Raw genomic sequence first — 19,617 nt, forward strand, 5'->3', positions numbered from 1 at the left:
AATATGTCTGTTATTACCGGAAGGAAGGTCTGCCATGTTGAATTAGTTCAGCCAGTCTCTGTTTTGTTTGCTAAAGGTAAACCGAGGCTGCAGCCATCTACATACACTGTATTACCAAAAGTATTGGAATGCCTGCCTTTACACACACATGAAATTTAACGACATCCCAGTCTTAGTCCGGAGGGTTCAATTTTAAGTTGGCCCACCCTTTGCAGCTATAACAGCTTCAACTCTTCTGGGAAGGCCGTCCTCAAGATTTAGGAGTGTGTCTATGGGAATGTTTGACCATTCTTCCAGAAGAGCATTTGTGAGGTCAGGCACTGATGTTGGGCGAGAAGGTCTGGCTTGCAGTCTCTGCTCTAACTCATCCCAAAGGTGTCCTATCAGGTTTAGGTCAGGACTCTGTGCAAGCCAGTCAAGTTCCTTCACCCCAAACTCGCTCATCCATGTCTTCATGGACCTTGCTTTGTGCACTGGTGCACAGTCATGTTGGAACAAGAAGGGGCCGTCCCCAAACTGTTCCCACAAAGTTGGGAGCATGAAACTGGCCTGTGCTGACCTCAACCCGATAGAACACCTTTGGGATGAATTAGAGCGGAGACTGCAAGCCAGGCCTTCTCATCCAGCATCAGTGCCTGACCTCACAAATGCTCTTCTGGAAGAATGGTCAAACATTCCCATAGACACCCTCCTAAACCTTGTGGACGGCCTTCCCAGAAGAGTTGAAGCTGTTATAGCTGCAAAGGGCGGAGCCAACTCAATATTGAACCCTACGGACTAAGACTGGGATGTCATTAAAGTTCGTGTGTGTAAAGACAGGTGTCCCAATACTTTTGGTGATATAGTATATCTATAAACATTCATGCTTTACTGATCCAAGTGTGCATGTTTATTAATCTTGTGTGGAAAAGAAAAAAAAACTTTGAGCGCTGGAATTTTGACTGCACGCTTAAGGCCACTTTATAGAATCGAAATCCTAGGGAGTGGGTAATACCATAGAACTGATACCGTAAAAGTTTGAAACTTGCCAAGCTGAGGTAAGAAAAAAAAACAGATGTAGATTGTGGAAAGACTCAGAGATCCTTCATTCAGGACAGTTTTATCTGTCTTTATTATCTGTAGACAAAGACTGACTTTCTAGCATATAAACACATGTCATATTTCTTGATTGATATTCATTCCCTCCACAGTTTGAGCTGTCGGCGATGTATCATCGTAGGGAACGGAGGGGTGCTCGCCAACAAGTCATTAGGATCAAAAATCGACGAGTACGAAGTGGTTGTCAGGTAAGAGCCTTTCATTGGCCTAAAATAATAAACTCCGGAGCGGAGATGTCAGCTGGTCTGCATGTGTGACCTGTCATGTTCCAGGCTGAACTCGGCACCAGTCAAAGGCTTCGTGAAGGACGTGGGCAGTAAAACAACACTAAGAATTACATATCCCGAAGGAGCCATTCAGAAACTTGAACAATATGAGAAAGATTCCCTTTTCGTGCTGACCGGATTCAAGTGGCAAGACTTCAAATGGCTGAAATATATTGTTTACAAAGAGAAAGTGGTAAGTAGTGTCACTGAGTTGCATAAGAATGCAGTGTCAATATTTTATGTTATATGACTGAAAATTACTTACATCTACGCTTATGCAAGAATCAAAACATTTTAGATATTCAGTGTAACTTGAAAAATATGTATTTGTGTCCTAGCTTTGCTTTCTTATTCTCAGCCTGACACTTCAGTTTGAATGTCAACATCAACCAAAGTCTGACAGTTGCCCTTCCAATTACCACACAGTCCTCTTCCGTTCTGATTTTGACTGCACAGTCCTCGACTTCTGCTCCCTGGTTCTTTGCACAGGCCTTGTCTCTACTGCCCCTTGTTCTTCACTCAGCCCTTGTGTCTTCTGCCTCTGGTTCTTCACTCAGCCCTTGTCTCTTCTGCCCCTTGTTCTTCACTCAGCCCTTGTCTTTTCTGCCCCTTGTTCTTCACTCAGCCCTTGTCTTTTCTGCCCCTTGTTCTTCACTCAGCCCTTGTCTCTTCTGCCCCTGGTTCTCTATGCAGCCTGTGTCTTCTGCCTCTGGTTCTTCACTCAGCCCTTGTCTCTTCTGCCTCTGGTTCTTCACTCAGCCCTTGTCTCTTCTGCCTCTGGTTCTTCACTCAGCCCTTGTCTCTTCTGCCCCTGGTTCTCTATGCAGCCCGTGTCTTCTGCCTCTGGTTCTTCACTCAGCCCTTGTCTCTTCTGCCTTTGGTTCTCTACTCAGCCCTTGTCTTTTCTGCCCCTTGTTCTTCACTCAGCCCTTGTCTCTTCTGCCTTTGGTTCTCTACTCAGCCCTTGTCTTTTCTGCCCCTTGTTCTTCACTCAGCCCTTGTCTCCTCTGCCTCTGGTTCTTCACTCAGCCCTTGTCTCTTCTGCCCCTAGTTCTCTATGCAGCCCGTGTCTTCTGCCTCTGGTTCTTCACTCAGCCCTTGTCTCTTCTGCCTCTGGTTCTTCACTCAGCCCTTGTCTCTTCTGCCCCTGGTTCTCTATGCAGCCCATGTCTTCTGCCTCTGGTTCTTCACTCAGCCCTCTTCTCTTCTGCCTCTTGTTCTCTATGCAGCCCGTGTCTTCTGCCTCTGGTTCTTCACTCAGCCCTCATCTCTTCTGCCCCTAGTTCTCTATGCAGCCCGTGTATCTTCTGCCCCTGTATCTCTACTCAGCCCTTGTCTTTTCTTCCCCTGGTTCTCTACTCAACTCTTCTCTTTTCTGCCCCTGGTTTTCTACCTAGCCCCTGTCCCTGGATATCTATTCAGCCTTCATCTCTTCTGCCTCTGGTTCTCTACCCAGCCCTCATCTCTTCTGCCCCTGCTTCTCTACTCAGCCCTTGTCTCCTCTGCCTCTGATTCTCTACGCAGCCCTTGTCTCTTCTGCCCCTTGGTTCTCTATTCAGCACTTGTCTCTTCTGCCCTTGGGTTCTCTACCCAGCCCTCGTATTTTCTTCCATCTGGTTCTCTACTCAGCCCTTGTCTCTTCTGCCTGCTGGTTCTCTGCACAGTCCTTGTATTTTCTGCCTCCTAGTTCTCTAGCCAGACCTCCTTTTTTCTTCCATCTAGTTCTCTGCACAGCCCTCATCTCTTCTGGTTCTTTGTACAGCCCAGGTTCTGTGAACAGTCCTTTTCTTTCATTCCCCTGGATCTCCACGCAGCCCTTGTCTTTCCAGTTTCTCTGAGCAACCCTCCTCATTTCTGCCCCCTAGTCCTCTGTGAAGCCCTTGTTCTGTCCTTTCCTGTTTCTTTGTATCAGCCGTCCTCTTTTCTACCTGTTGGTTCTCTGCCCAGCCCTTTTCTCTTTTTCCCCGCATTCTCTGTGCAGTCCTTGTCTCCCCCCCCCCCCCCCCCTGGTTTTCTGTGTAGTCCTCATCTCTCCTGCCCCCTGGTTCTCTGTGCAGTCCTTGTCTGTCCGGCCCCCTGGTTCTCTGTGCAGTCCTCATCTCTCCTGCCCCCCCGGTTCTCTGTGTAGTCCTCATCTCCCCTACCCCCGGTTCTCTGTGTTCTCATCTCTCCTGCCCCCGGTTCTCTGTGTAGTCCTCATCTCTCCTGCCCCCGGTTCTCTGTGTAGTCCTCATCTCTCCTGCCCCCGGTTCTCTGTGTAGTCCTCATCTCTCCTGCCCCCGGTTCTCTGTGTAGTCCTCATCTCTCCTGCCCCCCCGGTTCTCTGTGTTGTCCTCATCTCTCCTGCCCCCTTTTTTGTGCAGTTCTTGTCTTTCCTGTGCCCTGGCTCACGGTTTAACTTTGTAACATAGTGTGGTTTTTCTGAACACCCCTTTTTGTGTTCAGTGTCTTTTTATGCAGACCTGTTATTTGCCTGTACATTCCTTCTCTGCCAAGTAGTTTTCTTTTTCTCTGCTTTTTTGTTTTTTCTACATGATGGTGAAAGGTAGAAATAGGAACGGATGTAGCCAAAGGTGTATTCTGTGCACAGGAGGAGACAGGAACGCCGACTGTGACATTGCAGCCACCTCAGCTACTGTCAGATAAAGAATAACACCGAGACATCTGCAGAATTACAGCCAAATTTTTTTTTTGTGTGTGTGTTTCTTGGCCAGCTCTGCAGACTGCTGACATATCTAAGGGAGCAATTTATTAAACATCTTAATCTCATAAATTGAACAGAGGCTGGAGTCTATGACCTCTGCTCCCTTTTCAAGATGGATGGACATGGGAATTGGTGGGATTTTGGTGAAGGGAAGGCGAGTCGTGATGGCCTAGATAAGAGCCGAGTGTGATGCCGTCACTGTGCCCTCCTGGCTGATCTGTCAAGGGAGCTCCGTGCCTCCGGGCAGAGCCAAGCTTTCCTTCTAATTCATCACTGAATTCTGAAATTCAGCCTACGTGAGAACGCACGTAGCTTCTCAAAAGGACAATTCTTTTAATTACACTAAAATCTGGCTTTAGAAATAGGGGTTCAGGTACAAACTCCGCAATGCATCATGCCTGGAAATCAAAACTTTCTTTTGACCTTTGGGCAGTTATGTTTAAATTACATTCAGAGATTAAACATATAATGTTATATTAAACTTAGAAAAGAAAATACTAATAACAACCTCCTTAAATTCATCTAACAATGTGTCCTCTTAATTTTTCAAAAATATCAATAATCGAGACAATACCTGTTGATCCTTCCAGTTAATTACAACTCCAGGATTGGAGTGGCAACAATCTACAGGCTGAGCTAGCCTGTGCAGCGTTGCCATTTTAGTGCAAATGCTCCCATTCCTTGCTCTCACCGCTCAACTCTATCCAGTCTATATGGTTAACATGTATAAACTGGCCTCCTCCTTGCACCACACCACACGCCATGTCCTCTGACATGTTTTGCCCCACCTACCAGGGCTTGGTCATCTATGACTATAAGCTGGCCTCAGCCTTGCACCACTCCACACGCCATGTCCTCTGACATGTTTTGTCCCACCTACCGGGGCTTGGTCATCTATGACTATAAGCTGGCCTCCACCTTGCACTACTCCACACGCCATGTCCTCCGACATGTTTCGCCCCACCTACTGGGCTTGGTCATCTATTACTATAATCTGGCCTCAGCCTTGCACCACTCCACACTCCATGTCCTCTGACATGTTTCGCCCCACCTACCAGGGCTTGGTCATCTATGACTATAAGCTGGCCTCCACCTTGCACTACTCCACACGCCATGTCCTCCGACATGTTTCGCCCCACCTACTGGGGCTTGGTCATCTATTACTATAATCTGGCCTTAGCCTTGCACCACTCCACACTCCATGTCCTCTGACATGTTTCGCCCCACCTACCAGGGCTTGGTCATCTATGACTATAAGCTGGCCTCCGCCTTGCACCACTCCACACTCCATGTCCTCTGACATGTTTTGCCCCACCTACCGGGGCTTGGTCATCTATGACTATAATCTGGCCTCAGCCTTGCGCCACTACACATGCCATGTCCTCTGATATGTTTCGCCCCACCTACCGGGGCTTGGTCATCTATTACTATAATCTGGCCTCAGCCTTGCACCACTCCAAACGCCATGTCCTCTGACATGTTTGGCCCCACCTTCCGGGGCTTGGTCATCTATGACTAAGCCCCCGGTGGGTGGGGCCAAACATGTCAGAGGACATGGTGTGTGGAGTGGTGTGGAAGGAGATGGATGGAGGGTGCGCGATCAACCGCTTACATCAAAACATATTTGGTTTATTCATGTATAATGGAATACAAACATATATAGACATATGGATAATACAAATACTACGTTTCATAAAAACAGGTGACAAAATATACACTAAAAGGTTAAAATTGGGATATGCCCATGTTGAGGCAGATATTTAAAATAGTCTGACGCGTTTCGAGGGTGACCTCTTCATCAGAGCCTGAAAGAACAGGAGCACAGTCTGTGTGAGCCAGTAGGCCAACATGTGTACATAGGGAGGGGTGGCTAGTTGGAAGGTATGTCCTGTGATGGATAATTACTTATTCTGAGCTCCATATCAGTCCATGCGTTCTAGGTGGGATACAGATCGAAACGGAACAGAATAGTAAGGAGCACATGGTAAGTGTATGCTGTACACTACAGACTGGAGACGTATAATAAATTCACATTTATAAAGGTCAAATGAGTAGACCAGTGTTTCTCAACTCCAGTCCTCAAGGCGCCCCAACAGGTCATGTTTTCAGGATTTCTCTCCGATGAAATGGCTGTGGTACTTTCTAAGGCGGTGAAACTGATCAAATCACCTGTGCAAAAATCATTGTAAGCCTGAAAACATGACCTGTTGGGGCGCCTTGAGGACTGGAGTTGAGAAACACTGGAGTAGACTATGAAATAGTAGAAGGTACCATATCAATAGAGAAACAATCGATGATTGATTGGTAGTGAACATTGAAGCGAAAAACATGAAATTATATATAGATATATCTATAGATATATAGATATAGATAGATCTATATCTATCTATATATATAGATAGATATATATCTATCTATATATATAGATATAGATATATATCTATATAGATAGATATATATCTATATCTATATATCTATCTATATATATATATATATATATATATATATATACAAAAATAAAAATAAATGAATAAATATGCACATAAAGGAAAAAACCTATGAGTGATGTTAAATACACAGAGAAACACTGAGAGACCATCTCTCACCATATGATGTGTCAAGTTGTGCTTATGTATAATAGACATGCGCATGCGTATGTAAACATCTCTGCCAGCACATAGGTAGCTGTGCAGGGACAAAAGTATTGATGTGAGCAAATGGGCACAGAATGCACATCAAGGGGCACAGATGTGACCATACAATAGTATAAATGCATAAATATATACGCTCACATGTGCATAGATAAATAAATAAATGAATAAATAGATAAAGCCCACCTAAGTGCACGTGACATGTGCTTACGCTGAATAAGTGTCGTGTCAGTGGGGGTGGGAAGACACAGTTAGTGCAGCATGATGGCAGGGAGTGACGAATGTGAACGGATCGGAGTATATGTGGGCTATGCGAAGTACAGGAATGAAGTGGTGTTAATTGCCGGAGGTGAAGATGGCAGGCTGATAAACTGATGTGGAATCGCACCTACCTACGTGATAGAGTAGGAATTTATATATGTATTTTCCTTTTCCGGTGGTACGGGACTGTCGGGTGTGCCTGCAGGGGAGAGGAGAGATAAACAGGTGTGTGGAGTGGTGCAAGGCTGAGGCCAGCTTATACATGTCAACCACGTAGACTGGATGGGGTTGAGCGGCGATTTTTTTCAACTATGCTATACACTACTGGATGGTGATATTTTTTCACTAGCACCCTCAATTCCTGAGTACTAGAGGGGACTATATATACTTCCTTCTTTGCTTAGAGCAGCGCTATAAGTATTAGCACGTCATGGTGTACAGCAGACCTATTGCTGCATTGCTGAGTCCATTGTATTGACGGCTTTTCCTCCGCTCTGCCTTCCATGACCCACAAAATAAGGAAGGTAAGAAGGAGCGCCCAATATCCAATGAAATGCAAGTTGGAAGGTGAATTTGTAATCCTTTTTTTTTTTTTAAAGTAGTGACAAGTGATCAAGCCAATGCGTTTCGGGGAACAGAGACTCCCCCTTCCTCAGCGAAAAATAAGAGTGTGGAGAAACATATACAGTATATATAGAAGAATATAAATATGCTGAAATGGAGGTTAAAATATAATTTACATAATCGTATATCAGAACATCCTATAAAAAGGTGAAGCATGTAAAAATTGTTCGTAAAAACTTACATGTGTATATATATATTTTTTTTCTATAATACTCAAGGTGCTGATAAAAAAAACAGCAAAAGCGAAAGAAAAGAAAAATAAAATGGATAAAAGGAGCCTATTTAAAAGTTAGCATCCTAAAAGGTAATGTGAGTCTCCTGATGTATTAAAAGGACATAAAGAATGATAGTAGATGCATATGACCGTTATATGGTAATATAATGTATATAATGATCAGTGTATATAACCGTGTGTCCCCTTGGGAGTCCCATTGGGACCTGTATCTAAAGTCATTTAGCCAAACACTTTGGTCCCACGGAAGCTTCTACAAGACCAGGGTTCATCAGAAAAATAGTTTTAGCATAAAAAAAGATCAGTAACTGACCTGTTGCTGTATGCTAATGGTGAATGGGGAAGGATCTCATACGGGAGGAAAAGAGTCAGTCTAGTATTAGTACAAAGGAAAATAGAGGAGGGGCAGCACAGGACGGGAGGGGGATAAGAGACCGGGGGGGTAATGAGGACGGGGGGGGGAAAGGAGCGGTAGAAAGGGAAGGTGGGGTGGTGGGGTTTAGAAAGGGGGAGGGAAAGTTGTAGGGGGAGATGGGAGTTAGGAGAGGGGAATGGGGAGGGGTGGAAAAAGGGAGAGTGGGGTATAAGGACCTGGAATGGGGGAGGGAGAAGGGGGACTTGGATGGGGGGGTTTCGGTCGAGGGGGAAAGGGGGGGCCGGTGGGAAGGAAAGATCTGCCTATGGGGGGGTAATGAGGAGAGAAAGAGGAAGTGGAAGAGTGGGAGCAGGGGAGGACAGGGGGGAAAAAAAGGGTGGTAGAAAAGGAAGGTGGGCGGGGGTTTAGAAAGGGGGGAGGGAAAGTTGTAGGGGGAGATGGGAGTTAGGAGAGGGGAATGGGGAGGGGGAAAAAGGGAGAGTGGGGTATAAGGACCTTGAATGTGGGAGGGAGAAGGGGGACTTGGATGGGGGGTTTCGGTCGAGGGGGAAAGGGGGGCTGGTGGGAAGGAAAGATCTGCCTATGTGGGGAGGGGGGGGGGGCCGTGGCAGTTGATTAGGCTAGATTGGACCCACCAAAGAGGACAGGAAAAAGTCCCGCCCACTGAGCTAGCCCATGCAGAGCGGGGAGGGGAGTCAAGCCGTCACATGAGCTGAAATAATTGAAATTAAAAAGGTTTTTTTGGAAATGTATATTTTAACATCGGACATATTGATTAATTGTTGGTGGTTTGCCTTACTAATGACTTGTAGAGAACATCTGGCTTCACAACCACTTTAAAAAATAGAGATACTATTACATTACAATTAGATGCTATACAATTTTAAGCAGAACTCTCAACAAAATATTGTTTAGGGAAGAGTTAGAACCTGCCAGTTGTTTTTTTTTTTTTTTTTTTATCACTGGAGATAGGAGCTTGTTAGGTCCAAATGTAGATCAATTTGTCAAGGTATAAACTGTATTGAGCATCCTAAGGTTCTGGTTGGCAGCTTACCGACATGAAGAGACCTCTAGGAGGTGCTTCAGATGATATTCAAGAGATTTTTAAAAATAAGGAGATCCAGAGCCAAATGTTAGGAGAGCACAAAGAGTTTATTTTAATCATAAAACATTAACCACTTCATCCCCGCAAGGATTTGCCCCCTTAATGACCAGGCCATTTTTTTTTTTGCGATACGGCACTGCGTCGCTTTAACTGACAATTGCGCGGTCGTGCGACGCTGTACCAAAACGAGCTTTCTTTTGGTGGTATTTGATCACCTCTGTGGTTTTTATTTTGTGCGCTTTAAACAAAAAAAGAGCAACAATTTTTTTTTTTCACTTTCTGCTATAATACATATCAAAAAAAAATATATTAAAAAAAAAATGTATTCATCAGTTTAGGGCAATATATATTATTCTACATATTTTTGGTAAAAAAATTGCAATAGGCGTATATTTTTTTTGATTGGTTTGCGCAAAAGTTATCGCATCTACAAACTACGGGATAGATTTAGCGACTTTTATTTTTTTATTGTTTTTACTGGTAATGGCGGCGATCTGCGATTTTTATCGGGACTGCAAGATTGCGGGGGATAAATCTGACCCCAAATGACACTTTTTTGGGGACTAGTGACATTATTACACAGCCATTTTCAGATCTCTCCAGAGATTTTCAATCGGGTTCAAGTCTGGGCTCTGGCTGGGCCACTCAAGGCACAGAGTTGTCCTGTAGACACTCCTTTGTTATCTTGGCTGTGTGTTTAGGGTGGTTGTCCTGTTGGAAGATGAACCTTCGCCCCAGTCTGAGGTCCAGAGCGCTCTGGAGAAGGTTTTCATCAAGGATGTCTCCGTACATTGCTGCATTCATCTTTCCCTCAGTCCTGACTAGTCTCCCAGTTCCTCTTCGGGGTGCGGGCGCCGGCTTTCTCGGTTCCCCTGCATCTCCTCCCTCCTCTTCTCCGTGCGCCGAGCATCTCCTCCCTCCTGCTGGCATCCAATACGATTGTATCTCTTTTAGGCCAATCGGATGCAGGGTCTCATCACCCACTTCCTGATTGGCCGGGAAGAGCATCAGTGTTACAATAGCGAATATTAATCTGCTATTGTCACACGACTTGGTGGGCTTCACTAGCAGTGCTCTGTACCCTGAGCCCACCCTTTTTTGAAGCCTATTAGAGCCTCTGGCTCTAATCACGTGCTTCAAAAAAAAAAAAAAAATCCCCAATTGCAATCCATGTGTCCGGTGCCCTGCATGTAGATCAGGGGGCCAGACGCATGGATAAGGGGGGCGGTGCCCTTGCGCCCCTAATTGACCAGGCCACCACTGTCACAGAGAGCATGTTGATAGGAAGAGAGAGCATAGAGAAGAGCTTATCAGTCTGCTGCTTCCCCTTCCACTGTCCAAACACAGGCTGGGGGAGGGAAAAAACCTGTACATGTTACTGAACTGCAGCAGAGAAAAATCAAGTCTCCCCCCCTTCAGACGGGGATGTGCTGTGTGGCAGAGCTGTGTGAATCTCCAAACTGGGTGGGAAAAAACACAAATTTTTCAACGGATTAAAAAAAAACTTCTGGATTTGTATTCTTATGTATGATTCTTTTGGGCGCGACTGTTGCAATCTTGTCGCTAGAGGGTCGGTGCCGAAAACACATTTGGGTGTTTATTGGTGCCAAAACATTGCATGACAAAACCTTCTTCCACCACGAACCAATGTGGCGGTGTCCAGAAGGTGAACCAAAGGTCCGTTGCATGGCAGGGTGCAGATGCTTACATTCGTTATAAGGACACACATTGGATAGGAAACAGCTGGCTGGTCTCAGGGATGTCTGGGTGCAGCGCACACCTCCCACGCTCTCAGGGAGCAAGTGATCCCAAACAGAAACACATTCTGTAAATACATTAGGAATACTAATGTTTCCACATTACAGTTCAGCCTCTGTAAGCAGAGTGGTTGCCGTTACATATGCTTCGAACTCTACGGGGGGGAAAAGTATCCCAAACTGTAACTTTAATATAGACCTGAGCTTTGCCTCCCACAGATGCTTATACATTCCCTCCACTCCCCCACCGATCCGTGTGCCCAGAACAATGAGAACATGACCCAGGTATGCTTTAAAGTGAGACTTTGGAACTTGCACAGAGCTTATGGCTCTCGTCCCATTCCCAAGTGCTGAGTGCGGTGGAAGAAAACCATGAAAATTTGGAGGCTACATTATTGGAAGGTCCAGGTGGTGGTTTGCTCAGTAGACCACTGATGAGGCCTAGGGACTACCTCTCGTGTTGATTGGAAGGAAGGTAGAATTAGGGGTGCCTCTATCCTCGTTAGAAGGGCAAAGCCCGAATCCAAAAGTGAAGTGAGTAGACTGGAAGAAGTACTGGTCTCTTTAATAATGTAGGATATGTCATTCAAGATCTAACAGTAACCTTCTACTCGTCTTTTAGCCAGCACTCGTGTTGTTCCTGAGCAGAATGGTCACTTCCCAGAGGCCAATCAGCCCTTACATTTGTCTCTCCTGGGTCCCTGCCACAATGCTGTTACCTTCCAAAGTTGCTCCTTGTTTACAAACATCCATCCAGGCTCAGGTCCCTGAAATATCTTTAGTAGTGATCATTAGTAAAATAAAATAATAAGAAGAACCTTCTACTACTCATTTAACATGCACTCATGTTGTCTCTGAGCAGAGTAGTCACTTCACAGAGGCTAATCAGCCATTACATTGGTCCTTCTAGATCCTACTTAGTTAAAAAGACTGGTGTTTCCTGCACCTTAGTATAAACAGAAAAGTCAGTGCTACTACCCATACATCACATAGATAGCAGAACTCCTAGGTGCTCGATCCACAGTCACTGGCTGAGTAGAGTAATGTAGAAAAAAATTATCCCCACTGCGGTTGTTGCTCTTAAAATTTCTTCATTTTATTGAATAGCCACAGTGAACAAACGCAGATTAAGTCAGTTGACGCGTTTCAGCCTATGAGGCCTTAGTCATAACCACCAATTTCCTGCACTTTATTCCTTATTTTTGGCAATAGGCTTTGCCTATTTGGAGCTTACAGTGCTCACCTCAGTCCCATGTGTGTGCTGAATGCACACATGGAAGGAAGAAGAATAAATGAATCTTGGGAGGTGTAGGCTACATTATCTACATTATCATAAAGTTCAGGTGGTGGTCTACTAAGTAGACCATTGATGAGGTCTAGGGATCTCTCATGTGCTGAAGTAAAGGAACGTGGTGTTATGAGTGCCTCCATTCTAGTTAAAGTTCAAAGCCCATATCCATAGTGAATTAATAAATTGGAAGAAGCTCTGATCTCTTTATTCATGTTAGATATTTTATTGAACACATAATATTAACCTTCTACCTCTCTTTTAGCAAGCACTAATGTTGTCCCTGAGCAGAGTGGTCACTTCACAGAGGCTAATCAGCCATTGCATTGGTCCTTCTAGAGCCTACATAGTTAAAAAGTCTGGTGTTTCCTGCACCCTATTCCTTAACTTTGGCAATAGGCTTTGCCTTTTAAAAAAAGACTGGAACATCAAGGTGCACGTCATGCAGCATAACAGTCTATATTTGCAAGGTGTTGCTCCGTTTACCCACAGTAATGAAAACATTCTTCTTGTGAGCTTTAAAATGAGATTTGGAGCTTACACAGAGCTTATAGAGCTCACCTCAGTCCTGTGTGCTGAATGAACACATGGAAGGAAGAAGAATAAATGAATCTTGGGAGGTGTAGGCTACATTATCTACATTATCATAATGTTCAGGTGGTGGTCTGCTCAGTAGACCATTGATGAGGTCTAGGGATCTCTCATGTGCTGAAGTAAAGGAACGTGGAGTTATGAGTGCCTCCATTCTAGTTAAAGTTCAATGCCCATATCCATAGTGAATTAATAAATTGGAAGAAGTTCTAATCTCTTTATTCATGTTGGATATTTTATTGAACACGTAATATTAACGTTCTACCTCCCTTTTAGCAAGCACTAATGTTGTCCCTGAGCAGAGTGGTCACTTCACAGAGGCTAATCAGCCATTGCATTGGTCCTTCTAGAGCCTACATAGTTAAAAAGTCTGGTGTTTCCTGCACCCTATTCCTTAACTTTGGCAATAGGCTTTGCCTTTTAAAAAAAGACTGGAACATCAAGGTGCACGTCATGCAGCATAACAGTCTATATTTGCAAGGTGTTGCTCCGTTTACCCACAGTAATGAAAACATTCTTCTTGTGAGCTTTAAAATGAGATTTGGAGCTTACACAGAGCTTATAGAGCTCACCTCAGTCCTGTGTGCTGAATGAACACATGGAAGGAAGAAGAATAAATGAATCTTGGGAGGTGTAGGCTACATTATCTACATTATCATAATGTTCAGGTGGTGGTCTGCTCAGTAGACCATTGATGAGGTCTAGGGATCTCTCATGTGCTGAAGTAAAGGAACGTGGAGTTATGAGTGCCTCCATTCTAGTTAAAGTTCAATGCCCATATCCATAGTGAATTAATAAATTGGAAGAAGTTCTAATCTCTTTATTCATGTTGGATATTTTATTGAACACGTAATATTAACGTTCTACCTCCCTTTTAGCAAGCACTAATGTTGTCCCTGAGCAGAGTGGTCACTTCACAGAGGCTAATCAGCCATTACATTGGTCCTGCTAGATCCTACATGGTTAAAAAGACCGGTGATTCCTCCACTCTCTTCAATGACTATGGGCTTTGTCCCTCTAAAAAGAGTGGAATAATAATTCCACTACAGCGTAGTGACCTATATTTGTAGGGGGTTGCTCCATTTAGCTACAGTGATGAGGACATTCCCCATGTGAGCTTAAAAATTAAACTTGGCGCTTACACAGAGCTTTTCAATGACCCCTCACTCCCATGTGCTAAGTGCCCACATGGAAGGTAGAATACAAAACCGTGAATATTGGGAGGCGGAGACTACATTATCACAAAGTCTAGGTGGTGGTCTGTTCAGTAGACCATTAATGAGGTCTAGGAATGTGGAATTATGAGGGCCTCCATTCTAGCTAGAGGGCAAAGGCCATACCCATAGTGAGTTAATAAATTAGAAGAAGCACCAATCTCTTTAATCCTGTGGGATATTTTATTGAACACATAATTGTAACCGTCTACCTCTCTTAGCAAGCACTCATGTCGTCCCTGAGCAGAGTAGTCACTTCGTCGAGGCTATTCAGCCATTACATTGGAAGGAAGAAGAAAAATGAATAGAAGGTCTAGGGATCTCTCATGTGCTGATGAAAAGGAATGTGGAAATAGGAGTGACCCCGTTCTAGTAAGAAGACAAAGCCCAATCTCTGAACTGAATGAGTAGATTGAAAGAAACACTGATTTTGTTAATATTGTAGGATAACTTCAAAAAAATATCAGACATAGTTAAAGGGACCTTCATTCACTTGCTCCTCTATGCAGAGTAGAACATAAATACAGGTGCACCCCGTGCTGCGTAGTGACCTATATTCGCAAGATGCTGTAATGACAACAATGGATGGTGCCATCGTAATGCAGTCCAACATAGAGATTCCTTCAGCGTCACTATTGCCCTTGCCTGATGAAGTTGTCTTTACTATGCTTCCAAACATTGCTTGTTTTTATATGCAACAATGCTTTTAAAGCCCAGTAGAAGACTCCGAACGCCACATTGCACATCCCATCATGCATTGCAATGGTAGTGACCGTTGTGGGTGTTCATTGGACAGGGCTGCGGGCAGTGTCTGGAAAGTTATCTTGTCCTCTATCCAGAGTAGATTTGATGACGCAACGGGGTGGGCGGAGCTGGGTGGAAATGAGCAATTAGACAAGGAAGGCTTGCCGCTCCAAGTGAGATGAGGAAGCCTGATGGAACTAGTGGGTTCCTGCCTCCGCAATCAATGTATAAGAAAAAGAATAGGCCGCACACCACGTTGTAATCCAAAATCCTTTATTGGGACATCCCAGAGTGACACCGCAAGAGCAGAGTGCTCTGTAGACCGCGTTTCACACTGTATAAGTGCTCAATCATTACCAAAATACCACATTACACATCCTATCATGCATTGCAATGGTAGTGACCATTGTGGGTGTTCATTGGGCAGGGCTGCGGTCAGTGTCTGGGAAGTTATCTTGTACTCCATCCAGAGTAGATTTGATGATGCAACAGGGTGGGCGGAGCTGGGTGGAAAATTAGCACAGACGAGCAGGAAGTTACTGGTCAATTAAAATAGTACCGCCCACTGTTCCCTGACATGTCATCAGACTCCATATGGGGGCGGTGAGGGGATCGGTCACTCTGCTACAAATTAAAGTAGCCCACTGTTCCCTGACATGGGTCTCCTATCAGACTACATAGGGGGGCGGTGAGGGGACCGGTCACCCTGCTACAGATTAAAGTAGCCCACTGTTCCCTGACATGGGTCACCTATCAGACTCCATAGGGGGGCGGTGAGGGGGACTGGTCACCCTGCTACAGATTAAAGTAGCCCACTGTTCCCTGACATGGGTCACCTATCAGACTACATAGGGGGGCGGTGAGGGGACCGGTCACCCTGCTATAGATTAAAGTAGCCCACTGTTCCCTGACATGGGTCTCCTATCAGACTACATAGGGGGCAGTGAGGGGACCTGTCACCCTGCTACAGATTAAAGTAGCCCACTGTTCCCTGACATGGGTCACCTATCAGACTACATAGGGGGCAGTGAGGGGACCTGTCACCCTGCTACAGATTAAAGTAGCCCACTGTTCCCTGACATGGGTCACCTATCAGACTACATAGGGGGGGCGGTGAGGGGATCGGTCACCCTGCTACAGATTAAAGTAGCCCACTGTTCCCTGACATGGGTCACCTATCAGACTACATAGGGGGCAGTGAGGGGACCTGTCACCCTGCTACAAATTAAAGTAGCCCACTGTTCCCTGACATGGGTCACCTATCAGACTACATAGGGGGGGCGGTGAGGGGATCGGTCACCCTGCTACAGATTAAAGTAGCCCACTGTTCCCTGACATGGGTCACCTATCAGACTACATAGGGGGCAGTGAGGGGACCGGTCACCCTGCTACAGATTAAAGTAGCCCACTGTTCCCTGACATGGGTCACCTATCAGACTACATAGGGGGGCAGTGAGGGGATCGGTCACCCTGCTACAGATTAGAGTAGCCACAAGTCTCCTAGATAGGAAATTGCAAGCTTTCAAACGATGACGGTGCTGAAAGATCTGACTGCTGCTTCTAAAAGGTAAATTAATCTCATATTATTATTACTATTATCATCATTATACAAGATTTATATAGTGTCTACAGATATATACAAGGTATATATATATCAGTCTAACTTAAAGTGGAGTTCCGCTTAAAAAAAAAAAAAAAAATTAAAAGTCAGCAGCTACAAATACTGCAACTGCTGACTTTTAATAATCGGACACTTACCTGTCCCTGGGTCCAGCGATGCGGGTGATCGAAGCCCCGCTCGTCTTACCCCCTCCGCTCAGCGGCGCCGGCATTGTAACTGTGGGCGCCCGGTTGTGACTTCACAGCTGGGCACCCACGGGGCATGCATGAACCGCACCGTGCGCCATGACTGGCCGCGCAATCATCTGGGACCTGTGACGTGTCCCAGATGATTGCCTAGAGCAGGGATATGCAATTAGCGGACCTTCAGCTGTTGCAGAACTACTAATGCCATGAGGCATAGTGAGACTCTGACAGCCACAAGCATGACACCCAGAGGTAGAGGCACGATGGGACTTGTAGTTTTGCAACAGCTGGAGGTCCGCTAATTGCATATCCCTGGCCTAGAGGGAGGGGGGAGAGACGATCTCCCTTCCTGCACCGAGGGAAGTGACGTCAGGAGCCCAGGCGCTGAAGGAGGCAGATTTCGAGGGACCACATAGCAACAGGCATAAAAAGGTAAGTTAAAAAAAAAAAAAATTTCTCCAAATGTTTTTTTTTATTTATTTATTTCATGCAACATTAATGGCATTTTTTTTTTTTTTTTGGGGTGGAACTCCACTTTAATAGTCAATATAAATTTTGTCTGCAGTGGGTCTTTAACCACTTAAGGACCAGCCTTGTTTTGGATTTTAGGTGTTTACAGGTTTTTTTGCTAGAAAATTACTTAGAACCCCCAAACATTATATATGGGTTTTTTTCTAACACCCTAGAGAATAAAATGGCGGTCATTGCAATACCACCGTGTTTGCGCAGTGGTCTTATAAGCGCACTTTTTTTGGAAAAAATTCACTATTTTGAATAAAAAAATAAGACAACAGTGAAGTTAGCCCAATTTTTTTTTATATTGTGAAATATAATGTTACACCAAGTAAATTGATACCCAACATGTCACGCTTCAAAATTGCGCCCGCTCGTGGAATGGCGTCAAACTTTTACCCTCAAAAATCTCCATAGGCGACATTTAAAAAAATTCTACAGGTTGCATGTTTTGCGTTACAGAGGAGGTCTAGGGCTAGCATTATTGCTCTCGCTCTACCGGTTGCGGCGATACCTCACTTGCGTATGCGTTCGCTTTTGCGTGCGAGCTCGTCGGGACGGGGGTTTTTTTTAAAAAAAAATTTTTTTTTTTTATTATTTATTTTACATTATTTTATTTATTTTTACACTGTTTTAAAAAAATAAATAAATTGTGTCACTTTTATTCCTATTACAAGGAATGTAAAAAGCATGATAGGTCCTCTTAAATATGAGATCTGGGGTCAAAAAGACCTCAGATCTCATATTTACACTAAAATGCAATAATAAAAAAAAAAAGTCATTTAAAAAAATATGCCTTTGAAGAGGCGTGGGCGGAAGTGACATTTTGACGTCGCTTCCGCCCAGCAGTGTCATGGAGACGAGTGGGCGCCATCTTAGTCTCACTACAAAATATTTTACAGCGCACACATACAAGAATGACATTTCCTGCAGGGCTAGTTAAAAACACCTGAACACCTGAACATATTCAAAAAATACGGGGGTTTGGTCACACTATATGGTCATATAGTGCTAAGCCCACTTACTGCGACAAAGTACCCCGAATTAGTGGGTCCTACACTAGTAATAGAATGGAAGATCCTCTGTCTCAACCATGGTTGACCATATGACCATATAGTGTGACCAAACCCCCGTATTTTTTGAATATGTTCAGGTGTTCAGGTGTTTTTAACTAGCCCTGCAGGAAATGTCATTCTTGTATGTGTGCGCTGTAAAATATTTTGTACTGTTTATAGGTCTTACAGCAGCACCATCTTGAATTTAAATGCATTGTATGGTGTGCCCCCCAAATATGTACTTGTATCTTAGTCTCACTCGTCTCCAGACACAGGACAGAGACGGACGCGATCGCCTCCTCCGCTACCGACGGCTCCGGTAAGCGGCGGAGGGCACCGGATCGCGACGGGGGCCTCTCCCGCCACCGATAAAAGTGATCTCGCGGCGAATCCGCCTGCAGGGACCACTTTTATCAGAAAGCGGACCGCCGCACGAAAACGGGGATACCGGGGTTATGGCAGCTAGCTGCTGTCATAACAACTATATCCCCCTTCAAAGTTTGGACGTACATCGGCGTGCGGCGGTCCGGAAGTGGTTAACGATGTAACGATTTACAGAGCTGCAATCACTTGTGTTTTTTGTGTGTATGCCCAGAGCCCAGCTTTAAAACTTTCGCTCAGTATTAATGCTAATATACCGTAAGCTGTAAATAAATTAATTTATAGCCAGGATTCCCTGAGAGCTAAAATTTATTTCCTGTGTTCCTCTGGAATAAAAGGTTTAGAAAGGCTGGTGGAGATTATCAAGGCATTTCTTGTATCGCTAGATGTGCAATAATTCTTACCTCCTATGCGCCGCCTGTGCTGCCTTTTTATAGCTTAAACCTGCAAATCCAACCGTTTTTCACAGGAACATTCTTTCGATTGTTTTCAGTTTTTCATTCAGTGTGGTATGATTCATAAAACCTTCTTCTGAAGCCCCCGAGGCTCCGATCACATTTACAATATTACAGCTTCTAACACAAGTATGGTGGAAGTGGGATGTTACCTGTAGCCATAGGCGAGGAAGAACTACATGGTGTGATTACATGCTTGGGAAAGTGAAACCTTGAAGTTTTTTATGATAGATATAGATATATATATATATATATATATATATATATATATATATATACACACAGTATCTCACAAAAGTGAGTACACCCCTCACAATTTTGTAAATATTTTATTCTATCTTTTCATGTGACAACACTGAAGAAATAGTTAGAACACACCCGGGGGAACACACTTAACCCCTTTGATCGCCCCCTAGTGTTACCCCTTTCCCTGCCAGTGACATTTTTACATTGATCGGTGCATTTTTATATTTTTTTTATTTTTTTATTTGTTTCA

General features: G+C 44.5%; 1 protein-coding gene across 4 annotated transcripts in view; it reads left to right on the forward strand.

Annotated features, from left to right (window-relative positions):
* The window catches only part of ST3GAL3 (ST3 beta-galactoside alpha-2,3-sialyltransferase 3), a gene marked incomplete at its 3' end in the record, with an annotated part of 495,733 nt that overhangs the window by 448,947 nt on the left and 27,169 nt on the right, over nucleotides 1-19,617 (forward strand). For all 4 annotated transcript variants that reach the window (XM_073593923.1, XM_073593922.1, XM_073593925.1 and 1 more), the window contains 2 exon segments: nucleotides 1,191-1,286; nucleotides 1,371-1,557. In XM_073593923.1, the coding sequence (XP_073450024.1) occupies nucleotides 1,191-1,286; nucleotides 1,371-1,557 (283 nt within the window).

The sequence above is a fragment of the Aquarana catesbeiana genome, linkage group LG07, assembly GCF_042186555.1.
Source record: "Aquarana catesbeiana isolate 2022-GZ linkage group LG07, ASM4218655v1, whole genome shotgun sequence".
Taxonomy (NCBI): Eukaryota; Metazoa; Chordata; class Amphibia; order Anura; family Ranidae; genus Aquarana; species Aquarana catesbeiana.